Below are 14,485 nucleotides of genomic sequence, written 5' to 3'. Positions count from 1 at the left end.
CCAGCAGGGGTGATGTCCAAGTAGTGATGTCTAGCAGAGTTAGACCCAGAATTGGGGCCAGAATTATACATTTTGATTTAGAAATTCCCCACTAACAAAATCGTGATGCATCTTAGCTGGATGGAAGAAATGTGACTCAGAATGTTAGGGAATCTTTTAGGGGTGGAAAGTTGTAAAAAGAATAGAAGTCAATGGCAGAGCCAAGAGGAGTCAGAATAGCAGTTGAGACTAAGCATGACTTAAGCGAATTATTCACAATATGTGGAAAATACTGGAGAGTAACAGGAAATAATATTTTTCAAGTTGATGTTTCATATTTCACATTAAGATCTGTAGTCAGTCACTATCTTTCTAGAAGGAAACCAGTAATCAAAACATTTGCTTACATTCATGAGCTGACTAATTATTTTTAGTTTTCAGTAATCAAGCTCCCTCCAGTTTAATTTGCCCCATGTTATATATTAGGCAGTGATGAACACTGAACTGACTCCTATGAAAGCAGGCTGGAATGAAAAAACTCCTCCTAATTCAGAAATGTCACCAGGGGTGTTAAGATCTATTTCTAAGTGCATCTGAGGGCTAAAGAGATGAATGTGCTCTCTAATTTGTGCTTGCCACCCTCCACACAGGAGAAGTGGTCTTTGATTCAGTGTTAAAGCTGCTGTCTGCCTGGCCTAACACCATTGGTTACATGATATTTTGAACTAATGATAAGTCTATTGAAAAAGTGGTATCCTGTTGAGTGCTTCATGGTCCCTACCCAAACTGATTCCTTACTCCCTTTCACCATGCCCACTTCCTTCTACTAAAATTACGAAGGTGAAAATACAGCTTTAGTACTCAGAGATCTACTCACCACACTAATTAGCATGGGAGAATAATAATTTTAAGAAAATATTACAAAATAGTGAAAGAGATAGGTGCTATGAGGTGGAATTTGTAGGCATAAATCTGGAAACTCTGTGTGTAGGTAATTTAGAGATCACTTTCCGCCATGTCATGTGAAAACCACAGTGTTGCTGAAGGAGTGAGAAGTGAGCTCCAAATAAGTTGCACACTGTTCAAGCTTGTAACTTGGGATTTCTGTGAATATCAATTAGTTACATACTTTTGGGAAAATAATTTAAAGTATGAATCTGTTAGTAAGCATTTTTAATTTACAGGACTCTACAAAACAGATATGTTTGAATATGCATGTAACAGCTTTGTTTGGTGTAGGGTTGAGAGAGGGAGCTGCCCTATGTATAGAACAGTACCCTTTATGGGCTCCCATTAGTCGGTGGCCACAATGAAACACCAGTTCCGCATGCTAAAAGTCTAAAAAAAAGCACATTATGACCTCAGGACCTTAGAGTACGGGCCTGAAAAGAGACTCAGTGGCACAACTTCAGGATAACCGTGAATGCTAGTATTGATCAGATTATAGAAGTTATATGAACAGTTACACAGGAACAAACACTATTTTAGTAAACATGAGTGGAGGCAACATGAATGGACTCAATAAAAACCATGGATTTGGGTAGACAGTTTGGACAGGTGTGTTTGATTATCTTTAATTAACTATAACTATCCCTTTAGGATACATAAAATATTGGATCAGCTGCTTAATACAGTAGAAAGTATCAAAGACTGGAATTGAGAGATGTAGGTTTTCACTCCAACTCTGTGATTTGGGTAAATCGTTTTTTAAGATCTCCAGGTTTTACTCATTTATTTATATAGTTCTTCAACAGATATTCAAAACCTCTCAGTCTCTTCTTTTCACTGAGAACATGGCACTAGGGCCTCTGCAGAGCTAACATATATCATTGAATAGTAATAACTGCTTAATGAGGGGTTTCATAGAAAGGAGAACTGTGAGCTGCTTTTGGAAGGTTAGAGGGACATGGTTTAAATTATGGGGGAAAAAGTTGACTTGAACCAGGAAAGCAATGCCTATAAAAGCATAGGGTCAGCCTAACCCATCTCCTAGGAGAGCCAAAGACTAGGATACGTAGAAGTGAGTCTGAAGATGAAGCAGTAGCAAGAGTTGGAAAGGTCAGAAGGGGAGTATTGACTAATATGATGACTTACGGTGGAGACAGTGAACCTAATACAGAGAACAGGGGCAGACACCTCTTCAGTCACAACTCCTGTTTCAGACGGGTCTAACTGGGTTGGTAAGATGCCTAGAGAACATTGGTAGAAAATGATTTTATTACCAAAAGAAAAAAATCCTATGACTAAGTTACCTATTGCCCTTTTCATTATTTCCATGTCATGGTAACATTTGCAGATGGGTAATTACTAGGCATTCTGACATTGTATGGGGTTTTTTTCTTAATGAAATAGAGAAAGGTAACTTTTATTTTACTTTTTCCATTCCCAAATGTAAATTTAACGTATATCTCTTCATGTTAAAAAAGAACTGCCCTTCTTTTTTCCATTTCTTTTTTCTCTCTGTTGCTTTATAAATCTACCTGCATGAACTCCCCAGTACCCTTAAGCAAGAACAAAACTGAGCTGCTTCTGTAAGCCTCACAAAATATTCCCATTATTTTAAGTTTGAAAATGCCACAGAAATATTAAGTGAAATTCACCACACTGCTCTTATACAACACATTTGACCTCTAGATGCGTTAAGAGCTTCATCCTCCAATGCTTTTAATTCTAATCCTTGCAGAGACAAAATTCACTGCTTGAATTATAAGAGTGAGTCTCATTAAGGCTAAAAAGCAGTGACCCAGATAGCATAATGGATTAATATCGTGACCTTGCAACTTTAGAGCTTTACTTTCAAATCTGACTAGGTAGTCAAATCATTTCAATAGTCAATTAATCAATTGGTTAATACCAGCCTGTAAGTGTTCTAAGTCAGAAGTTCATAGATCATGTGGCCAATACTAGCCTATATAGAATTAAGCTGAGAACCATAGTATGCTTAACTTTCAAAACCTTTTTTAATTGATGAGAATCAAAGAAATGGATTTTCATGAATTACTGTGAATGCTGTAATAGTAGTGTAATGTTAATTGCTCAGTCATCTCTGACTCTTTGAGACCCCATTGACTATAGCCCACCAGGCTCCACTGTCTGTGGGATTTCCCAGACAAGAGTACTAGAGTGGGTAGCCATTCCCTTCTCCAGGAGATCTTCCTGACCCAGGGATTGAACCTGTGTCTCCTGCATCACAGGCAGATTCTTTACATTCTGAGGCACCAGTGAATGCTGTAATCACTAATAATTATATAATATTGATACACTAATAAACACCAGTATTTTGAAACTTACACTATCAGTATCTGTTAATGATATATGTTTGCATTTCACTGCAGTGTAAAGAAGGACTGTAAATATAATTAACCAGGTCTTGAGTAATAAAATGTAATGTCAATGGATTTCCAACATTCTGTATTTTAGTATCTTTAGGGTGATACATACAGTTACGATTATCCTTCTCTAGGAGAAGGGTGGAAATGTGTATAGTTGACCAGGAGTTTAAACTTAAAAAATGGAGTTTTAAGGCCTAGGGATTTTTTTTTCCAGAAACAAGTTTTGTGAAAAATTATTCCTATCCATTTTTTGTAGATGCAAGATATACGGAACCCAGAAGGAACGCACTATAGCTCCCATCCTCAGATGGCAGCCATGAGACCAAGGGCTCAGCCTGCAGACCTCAGGCAGCAGCCGGGAATGATGCCGCATGGCCAGCTCACCACCATCAACCAGTCACAGCTCAGCGCTCAGCTCGGACTTAACGTGGGAGGGGGCAGTGTCCCCCACAACTCACCATCTCCTCCTGGAAGCAAATCTGCGACACCTTCACCATCCAGCTCAGTGCACGAAGACGAGGGTGATGATGCCTCTAAGGTAGGACTTATAAGAAATGCTTGCTGCCTAAAAAAAAACTGTTCATTAGCACTTCCCCTGACTTCAGGTGGATGGAGGTAATATCATCCAAGTGGGAAGCATTGTGGGGGACTGAATGAGTTAAATCACCTGCTTGTCCAGTTACATTTTTAAGTTCCTAACAGATCCTTTCGGAGAAGGCAGTGGCAACCACTCCAGTAATCTTGCCTGGAAAACCCCATGGACGGAGGAGCCTGGTAGGCTGCAGTCCATGGGGTCGCTAAGAGTCGGACACAACTGAGTGACTTCACTTTCACTTTTCACTTTTCACTTTCATGCATTGGAGAAGGAAATGGCAACCCACTCCACTGTTCTCGCCTGGAGAATCCCAGGGACGGGGGAGCCTGGTGGGGTGCCATCTATGGGGTCGCACAGAGTCAGACACCACTGAAGCCACTTAGCAGCAGCAGCAGCAACAAATCCTTTAAATGAAAATGTACTAAACATAGGAGTAGGTTGCACCCACACAGTACAGGGTCTGCTAGTGAGTAAGGGAGAATAAACAAACATCTAGGACTCAATATCCAAAGTCAGGCTTAATTCACTGCTCATTCAAAAATATCTTTCAATTTAACTGCTTTATTTTAAAAAGGCAATATCCCAGGGTTATAATGATGGGTCTCTGTGTGTGTGATGGTTAGAGAAATCTCTGAGATCATCTGATCCAAACATGTCATATTTAGGATGAAGAAAAGAAGGGTCAGAAGTACTAGATGATGCCCTTCCAGAGAAAGGAGCCTGGGTGCTTCTTTACTTACCTTTTGTTAACGCCAGGCCATTATGGTTGTCTGTCTGCATCACCTTAAGTTATCTGTATAAAGATGGGTCTTCGTTGTCCTTATTTTTGGAAAATTAACTACAAAAGTATTTAGCTCTTTAAAGTACTCAAGGCACCCTTGTCAAATGATTGTTTCATAACCAAGTATACTCTCAGTCAAGAACATCAAAATCATCTTTTTATTGCCTTGGTTATCAGTCAGGCGGGCTTCCCTGGTAGCACAGTAGTAAAGAATCCACCTGCAATTCAGGAGAAGAGGGTTCAATCCCTGGGGACAATCCCCTGAAAAAGGAAATGGCAACCAACTCCAGTGTCTTTGCCTGGAAAATCCCATGGACAGAGGAGACTGGTGGGCTACAGTCCGTGGGGTCTCAAAAGAGTCAGACGTGACTTAATCGACTAAAGCACCACGTCACTAAAGCATCTTTCAAATATGACCCCTCGAGGACTCTTGTCCCTGGTTACTGTGGAAAATACTGGCGGCTACATGCATACTTCATATTCCTCCTAATTTTTAATGCACTAATGAATTGTCACTTGTGTCAGTCTTTTGTTTCTTTTCACTTTGTGAGAATTTTGTTTTGGGGAAACAAAAGGCAATACCATGGGATTCTGATCTATACAATTAACCTAACAATTGCTAGCTACACTGGAGAAGGCAATGGCACCCCACTCCAGTACTCTTGCCTGGAAAATCCCATGGACTGGGGAGCCTGATAGGCTGCAGTCCATGGTGTCGCTAAAAGTCAGACACTACTGAACGACTTCACTTTCACTTTTCACTTTCATGCATTAGAGAAGGAAATGGCAACCCACTCCAGTGTTCTTGCCTGGAGAATCCCAGGGACAGGGGAGCCTGGTGGGCTGCTGTCTATGGGGTCGCACAGAGTCGGACACGACTGAAGTGACGCAGCAGCTGCTACACTAATCTTTTAACAATCCAAATAGTGACACATAGATTTATTCAGCCTGATGTCAAAAGACAAGGCTGCTATGTTGACATTTTATTATTTTCAGTATTCCTGAAGCTCTAACATTTAGGGCGTTAATCCTCGAAGCACCACCAGGGTAGCTAATTCCTAGAGATGGTGAATGACTCCCCTGTGAGCACATCTTTGATAGACATACCAACACATCCAGAGCCACACCCAAGTCATCTCCTTCATCAAACTGTTACACACCATACCAATACCCCTGCCACATCTCCCCGGAGGACCAGCTATGGACAACTAGGGAACACCTTTAGAGCAGAGCCCATGGAAAACTGTTCAGACCTTCCGGTCCTGAGCTGACTCGGCCCCTTCCTTCCTTCCCACAAAAACCGCAATAAGGACTCTGGCCTTTCCCTGCCCTCTCCCATCTCTGCCTCTTGACCCTGTATGGCATGCTGGGCCTCCTGTTTCTGGGTTTGTGGGAGTATAAACTTCTTCTTTCGTGACATTCATTTCCATGACTGCTGTCTGCCGTCCCTGATGAAAACAAATGCCTGATACGTTTTACAGCAGCTACACAGCTAGATATGAGCGCCCATGCTGATCCCCTCTATCCCATGGTCTCTCCCTGTCAGTGAGCCATCCTCTCATGAGGGAAAGAAAAAGAGAAGGAGACTAACTGATAGGACTTGAATAATGTATCAGGCTAGTGAAAGCCTGATCTTTGGCTGATCACTTCAAGGGCAAAATAAATTTTTAAGAAAATGTGTGTTCTTCTAATGGTATCTCCAGCCAGTGAGCACCAGGATCTAAATGTGAACGCCAAGAATCTCTTTGTGGTCAGTGGTTTAGGTGTCGGATTATGCATGGATGATGATTCAAGTTAAATTTCTTAACATAGGTGATATGTACTACATTGCAAGGGGAAAAAATTCATGTTCTACTCATAGGAAGGATCAGTTTGTGCATCTGGATTAGATCTTTATCAGTATTCATTGTTTACATTTCAGGAAATTAATGCAAAATTAGCACCTTCTGACAGTAGATTTAATGCAGGATTATTCTTACTTACAAAAGCATTTCCTACACTCTTCAATTTATATGTGTAGCACACTGAGTAGAAATCAGAAGTTCATAGAATTAATACTGATAGATTTCGCCATTTTCTATTGACACATCAGGTCCATATCCTATACTGTTGCTGAGGTATGAATTTGTATGTTATGAGTTTCCAGGCAGGTGTGAAACTTTGCCAGTGAGTATCCTAACCAATCATTTAACTTCCATATCTCAGAGTAATTTATAGCTCGTTACTAATGACCATGTAAATGTTGTGTAGTGGAATATTCTATAGTGGTATATTCTTGAATAAGCTATGATGTAAAGGTGGATTTCTCAAGAATGCCTTCATTAAGGTGACTTTTTGTCTACACAAATGCTGTCAAGTTCATGTCTAGTTTAAGTGCATTTTCCATCTCAAAAGCTATCTTCCCATTCCAGCTATACACACTATCCTTCACCTTCTCTCCAGTTCAGAATTCCCCTGCCCATTTTTCAACTTATTTTTATTAAATGATTTTAAAAATTCCTCCGATGAAAGTGTTCAAGCATTCTTCATCACTGCCAATTATATCGGAATTTTCCTTTATGTATGAGAAGGGTTTATGAGGAATGTTGTACTGCAACAGCTCCTGTTAAATGTGAAGTACTGTTTAGTCAAAAGGATCACTTAAATAATTTCTAATAAGAGAGCTAAAAAAGAATATTTAGTCTAACACCTGAAAAAGAAGCATTTAAACCTTCCCTCTTAACACTTTGTGCTCTCTTAAGCGATTGCATATTAATTCCAGTTTATCTAATTGAACAAGTAAATGAAATAACTTTGTTTTGACAGACAGAAATATTGTAAATACATCAGTAAAATAAATTATCACCTTATAAACACTCCCCATGGCCCTGATTGCTATGGAGCTGTGTTGACAGCCTGAAGTCATAAACTAGACATACAGTCAAACATCAGAAAAATATAAACTTGGGTAGCTTATGGTATAAGCCTGTAATCCAGTACGTGTAACACAACAGACACTTTAAGACACTTAAAGTATCTGGCATTTCAGCAGTATTTTTAGCACAGTTTTCCCTTTAAGGGAATTATGGGCTAAGAATCACAATACATATTTTTCCATCCTTTTACTTTCAGCTTCTCTGCTGAAAGGATTGTATGTGTCTCTTGTCAGTGGTATATAGTCAAGTTTTTACTTTCAAGTGAAACTGACTTTTAATGACAAAAGTGATGTAATTGTTTTGGTTTTAATTATGTTTCTTATGTTTTACCTAATATATTTTGCTGTTATGTTTATTTCTGTATATAAAACCATGCCTGTATCATGTCAAAAAAAAAAATGACACTGACCTCATTTACATACATTCACATATTGAATAAATGCTAAAATACTTGGGTTAATTTCTCCATTTAAGTATGTTGCTTTCTATTTGTCTCACATATGTCTATGTTTCTTTTTCTCTTTCTTACCTTCCTTAAGATTGATCTTACTTTTCTCATTTCAATATTTCCCATTTTAAAATCGGAAATTAAATTTTATAATCCTTCTCTTTATTTAGTAACTACTCTTAAAAATGTGTGAAAGTCTAAAATTAACATAAAAATGCATGAAAGTCTAACATTGATCAATATCTTTACCCTTCATAAATTACTTTAACTCTGAATACCCTTCTTTCAATTTATACTGGAGCAGTTATTGCTATTGTTTATCTTGATTATAATTTAAATTATAAATTATCTTTGAATTAAATGTAATTTTATGAACTTCATAAAATGCTATTTTTGTTGTTTTTACAGTCTTTTTTCTTTAGATTTATTCACATGTAAAAATTTTTTTTTCATCTGACATCATTTTCCCTATGCCTTTGAAATTTTCTATCATGATGATCTATTGGGAACAAGATTACCTTAAAAACTACTTTAACTAGGAAAAATAATTTTAGATTGATGGTGATTCTCCATTATCATTTGAAGATATCTTACTCCATTGTATTCTGATTAATTTACTTACATCAATTTCCCAGTTCATAATTCAACTTTCAGCTGTATCAAATCTGAAATTAATGCTCATATATTGGGGGTTTAATTTCAATTATTTTATATCTCTAGTTTTATTTGGTTCTTTCTCAAATCTGTTTGCTTTTTTTTTTTTTTTTAGTTGCTTGCTCTCTATCCATGGATTTAATCTCTTTTGTTCTTCAAGCATTTGTTAATTCCAGTCTGTGAAGCCTTTTGGGGTCTGAGTCTGTTGTCTATTGTTGCCACTGGCCCTTGGTTTTAATGCCTTGATTCATTCTGCTTTTTTTGCTTTTGGAATAAGAGCTGATATTCTTTAGAACTTTATGAGAATTCTATTCGACCTGGTTTGAAAGTGGACTCCTCTAAAGATGGTTTGTGTTTGCTTCTGCCAAGCGGCTTGGACCATTACAATCTAGAGCCACTTCAGGCTTAAAAGTTTTTCAGATCACTAGAGTCATATGTGTTCAGGGTATAAATCTTTACAAATGCTGGCTTCTGTTTGTGAATTATCACAAAAGATATTCTTCCCCTTGCCTTCAGAATCATCCTTGCAGGTATTGGGAGGGAACGTGCCAGGCAAATCATTTTATTTCACCCTGCTCAGAAAGTCTAATTCTTTTCAGTCCTGACTTTTAATAGGAACTCTCCCATTAAACATCCCACTTTTTTTGGTCAGTCATGGGCTTTGTCCTCTATCTGCTGTAACTTTGACTCAATTTCACCAGGTTCAGCAGCTGTCTTCAAGACGAAAGTTGGCCTTAGTACTCTGCTTGCTTCTCCGGGTTCTTGCATTTGCTTGTTTTTGCTTTTAAGAGTTTCTTACTAATTTGCTAGTTCATCTAGTATGCATTACCATACTGAACAGAAAGAGAAGGGTTTTTTTTTTTTTTTTCCTCAAAGAAAATAGGGTGTCGCTAGAGGAACAATTAAATAAGCCTTAGAAAAGTACTTTTTATTTACTACTGTTCTGAAGGCTAGAAGATTCTACAATAAAGTAAAAATGGTAGGCAGACAGAAGTGGAGTGAAATCAAGCAGTGCTGGAACCAAATGTCAAGTCACATTGTCTAGCATTAGGACAGAATATTTAAAATTGAGTTTCAAAAGCCTGGTATTTCCCACGTTGAACTGTATTTATCACACATTAAACACTTCACATGATGTAATATGTATGATACTTTTAAGAATTTCTTAGATCCAAGCAACTAATATGTACTCATTTATCAGAAATAAAGTATCCCAGTGGTTAAGACCGGAAAAGGCAATGGCACCCCCCTCCAATACTCTTGCCTGGAAAATCCCATGGACGGAGGAGCCTGGTGGGCTGCAGTCCATGGGGTCGCTAAGAGTTGGACACAACTGAGCGACTTCACTTTCGCTTTTCACTTTCACGCATTGGAGAAGGAAATGGCAACCTACTCCAGTCTTCTTGCCTGGAGAAACCCAGGGACGGGGGAGCCTGGTGAGCTGCCGTCTATGGGGTCGCATAGTGTCAGACACGACTGAAGCGACTTAGCAGCAGCAGCAGCAGCAGCAGTGGTTAAGATTGAGCTTATTAGCGAAGCAGTTTTGGGGAAAATAGTGTAATTCAGTCAAGCAGCCAGTTAGTACTCAATTCCAAATAATAGTTACTAAAATCCATTTAACTAGCTAAATTATACTACAATGTGGTGTTTCCTGGGTGTAAATGTTCTTAGATGATTGAGCATACCTTGATTAAGTCATGGAATAAAGTTCAAGTGAGGCTACAGTGAGCAAGCTCCAGGAGTTGGTGATGGACAGGGAAGCCTGGCGTGCTGCAGTCCAGTGGATCGCAAAGAGTAGGCACTACTGAGCAACTGAACTTAACTGAGGCTACACACAGGTGCCTACCTGGCATTTTATTCATGGGAACTGTGTATCAACAGCTTGTGCATTCTCTGTGAGGCAAGAGGAATTTTTAACCCAAAATAAGTAAATGTATCACCCTAGAAAGGTAAATTTAGAAAAGACCAAATAAATCTAACAAAACCAATAAACATAACTAACAGATGTATGTAGTTATAGTCAAATCTTTTCTTCACTTTAAAGTGATTTTTCTAGACAGTAGCCCAAATTTCTTACCTTATATGAGGCCACTGAGTGTTTTTGCTAAAGTCATCCTAAAACAATACCAGAATCAAAAATCCCTAAAAATGAATCTGTTTTACAAGCTATGAAACCTATACAATGCCCTCTGCTTGTGAATCATCTCAAGAGTATAACACTTTATATATAGCTTTCTATAACTGATGTTTTGAGTCATTGAATTAGTTATTATTAATGATAATAATAAACCCAATTGTAAAATGAAAGAGGTATTAAAGCCTTACTGATTTCACAGTAACTAGATGACTTACTTTCCATGCTTATTTGAATTTATTCTCGTAAGGGGATTTTAGATGGCATAGTTTAGAAAGAAAAGAGAGAATGAATTTAAGTAGCAGAATTTTTCAGTTACAGTACCATCACAAAAAGTGCTGTAATATGCCCTGTTTCTATGGCAAAGATTTTATAATATTTACTTTATATGATAAGAGTTATAAGTGGAGTTCTATGTTGTTTGTTCAGCCTATTATGCAGATGGTGCTTGATTAAAATCTATTTTAAACTACAGCGATTACTGCAAGATAGTGTGCATTAAACAGCTCTCCTGGCTCCATTAAAGGCTTTGGGACCGCGGCAGTTTATTTTAAATATGCTTATAGATGTTTCCAACTTCTCCAGGGACATTTCAATATCAGTGATTCTCTTTCCTTGAGTCTTAACTCTACTCTGTATTCTTAAGAAGTGCTATCTAAGTAACACCATTAACACATTGCTTTTTTAAAGTGGAAAATTATTGTTTTATTGTGATAAATAAGTTAAATATATCACTTTAATTAAGCAATAAGATATGACCAGAGGTGGATTACCAAAAGCATAAAGACAACCCTAGGGATTTGGGAAATAGATATCAGTCTAAAAGTTAATACAGGAAGCACAGATATCTTTGTAGAGCTACTGTGAGAGTAGTATGTCTATGCATTTGTGTATGTATTTATTTTTTCCTGGGAGCTTTAATAGAACATGAAACAAGTCCATGGGTAATAAGGATTACAGGTAAGGCCTCAGTCCAGACATATTCTTAGTTGCTATGATTTTCAAACAACTTTTGTATATGTTTCAGATGTCCTTTTCCTTGTCATTCTAAGCCTTTGCCCACCACTGTAGAATGCAGGTGGAAACATGTGGTGACCCACTGCATGTAAGACTCCATACTGATGTTGTGAGGTTGGAAAGATTAACAGGACCTTGTTCTTACTCTCAATGTGCTTGTCATTGTGGAGACTTTATATTTTTGCATTCTATGGTCCATCTGTATTGTCAAGATCATGACACTGGAATTAAATTTAACTCTTCTAGTCTTAGAACCCAAGTAACTCTAGAAATGTTATACTCTAAAACAGTGTCCTGTACGTGATGCTGTACAGTCCTTACAGTAGCCACAAGTCCTGTGTGACTGTGTACATTTAAATCTAATTAAAATTAAATTTAAAAATCTAGTTCCTCACTTGCTGTAGCTTAGCATACTAAGCTACACGTGGCTAGTGCCTACCTTCAGACAGTACAGAGAACATTTCCATCTTCCTAGAAAATTCCATGAGATAGTACTGCTCTAGACTACAGTAGTCAGTGTCTCTGGGAAAATTAGGCCATAAAATTATAAACTTTCATCCATTCAGACAATACTCAAAATTAAGGTCCAGGGACATATTACAAATCCATTTAGCTCATTTTCTCACCACAATCGTATTTATCATCATTGTGTTCATTCCAAATAGTTGATGGTCAGAAAGGCCAGGTGTCCTTCAAAATGCAATCCATTCCTGGCATGTAAGTGGATCCAAATTATAGCAGCATATCTTTCTTTGGGGAGGTTTTGTATATGAGAAATGATCGTGTGGTTTTCAAATACGTGATGAAACTACAGCCAGAAAGTAGGCCTGACAAATTCCCAGTTCATTATACAGTCTAAAATAACAGCTCACTTCTGTACCTTTCCAAATACAAGTCAAATGCAAAGTGAAAAATAAGACCTCCACAATTAGGTGGTAATGCCCAGTGTTCAGACCCCCCCGCCCCCCACCATATCAGGTGGTAATGGCTAGTGCTCACATGGCAGACAGCCTTTCACTTCATACAGTACTGCCCACATGTGTGGGTGCATTAGACAGCCAACCACAGCAGGGGATTTGTATCCTGTTTTATTGCTTTCTAAAAGCAAAGACATTATACATACCCAGTAAGCCTTTATGCAAGGAACACTGAGCAATATAACAATGATTCCCTTCAAAGCATATTTTATTTTTTAAAACTATTTCATACGTAATTTTTATTTTTGTGTTCTCCTCTTACACCAGCTTTTGGTGAAAGGGCATTATTTTAAGCCATAGTTTGGTTCTATGAGGGCAGTTTTATAAGTGGTCAGAATATTATGATCTAAGAATACAGTTTTAGTGAGCTAATTGAATTACTGAAGAAAAGGCAGTGATTCTTAAGAAATAAATATTTTATGTGTGCCCTGTAGATTAGTCCACTCAGATGCCAGTTTTCTTGCATGACAGATAATTCAGCCTAAGATTAACCATGAGTATTTAAAAGGAGAGTGTAAAAAAATTTTTTTAATAAATAAATAAAAGGACAGTATATCAACACGCTCTCACTTTCAGAAATCGCAGAGACAAAGCTGATGTAATGTTATGAGATTGGCCAGTGGTCTGGCCATAATGGAGGATGACACCCCGGCTTCAAGCTTGGTGCCTCTCAGGTACACTGTCAGATACACAGGTGAAGCCTCGGGGTGACCCTCCATAGTACATAAATGATGTCTGCTAAGCCTTGAAAATAGGGAGGCAGAAATCATAAAATGCTTGTTTCTTCTAAAGGAGAAGACTGCATCTGGCTAACCCTGTTAATAAAGACAAGCCAGGAAAATAGGGGAAGCCTCCAGAAAGCCAACCAAATTGATTGGCTCCATGGACTTGTTTAGAGATTCCTATAGGGTTGCTATCAAAACAGTTATATGTGTTGTGTCAAAACAGTAGCTTGTGGTTTCTGTATGCTTGACACTTAGAGCATCTATCTCACTGGCCATAGCCGGTGCTCCTGCTTCTGCAGAGACTCCCTAGAAAGGAGGGCCACGTTTTCCAGTAGTAAGTTAACTGTCCTACCTGCTACCATGGGTGTCACATGAATCCAGCAGATCTGAAACGTGCCCCATGTCATCCAAATACTGATTCAAAAAGTAAGTAAGACAGCCTCTTCAATAAATGGTGCTGGGAAAACTGGACAGCTACATGTAAAAGTGAAATTAGAACATTTCCTAACACCATACACAAAGATAAACTCAAAATGGATTAAAGACCTAATTGTAAGACCAGAAACTATAAAACTCCTAGAGGAAAACATAGGCAGAACACTTGATGACATAAATCAAAGCGAGACCCTCTATGACCCACCTCCTAGAGTAAGGGAAATAAAAACAAAAGTAAACAAGTGGGACCTGATTAAACTTAAAAGCTTTTGCATAGCAAAGGAAGCTATAAGCAAGGTGAAAAGACAGCCCTCAGAATGGGAGAAAATAATAGCGAATGAAACAACTAACAAAGAATTAATTTCCAAAATATACAAGCAGCTCATACAATTCAATGCTAGAAAAACAAACAACCCAAGCAAAAAGTGGGAACAAGACCTAAACAGACATTTCTCCAAATAAGACATACAGATGGCTAACAAACACATGAAAA

General features: G+C 38.1%; 1 protein-coding gene across 8 annotated transcripts in view; it reads left to right on the top strand.

The window, feature by feature from the left end:
- The window catches only part of TOX (thymocyte selection-associated high mobility group box), a 311,684-nt gene that overhangs the window by 249,083 nt on the left and 48,116 nt on the right, over positions 1-14,485 (top strand). For all 8 annotated transcript variants that reach the window (XM_010838988.1, XM_010838987.1, XM_010838993.1 and 5 more), the window contains exon 4: positions 3,568-3,849. In XM_010838988.1, the coding sequence (XP_010837290.1) occupies positions 3,568-3,849 (282 nt within the window). The remainder of the gene's footprint in view (positions 1-3,567; positions 3,850-14,485) is intronic.

This window comes from Bison bison, unplaced genomic scaffold, assembly GCF_000754665.1.
Source record: "Bison bison bison isolate TAMUID 2011002044 unplaced genomic scaffold, Bison_UMD1.0 scf7180017864108, whole genome shotgun sequence".
Taxonomy (NCBI): domain Eukaryota; kingdom Metazoa; phylum Chordata; class Mammalia; order Artiodactyla; family Bovidae; genus Bison; species Bison bison.
Note: the sequence above shows the minus strand (reverse complement) of the source record. Positions and strands in the feature narration are given on the sequence as shown.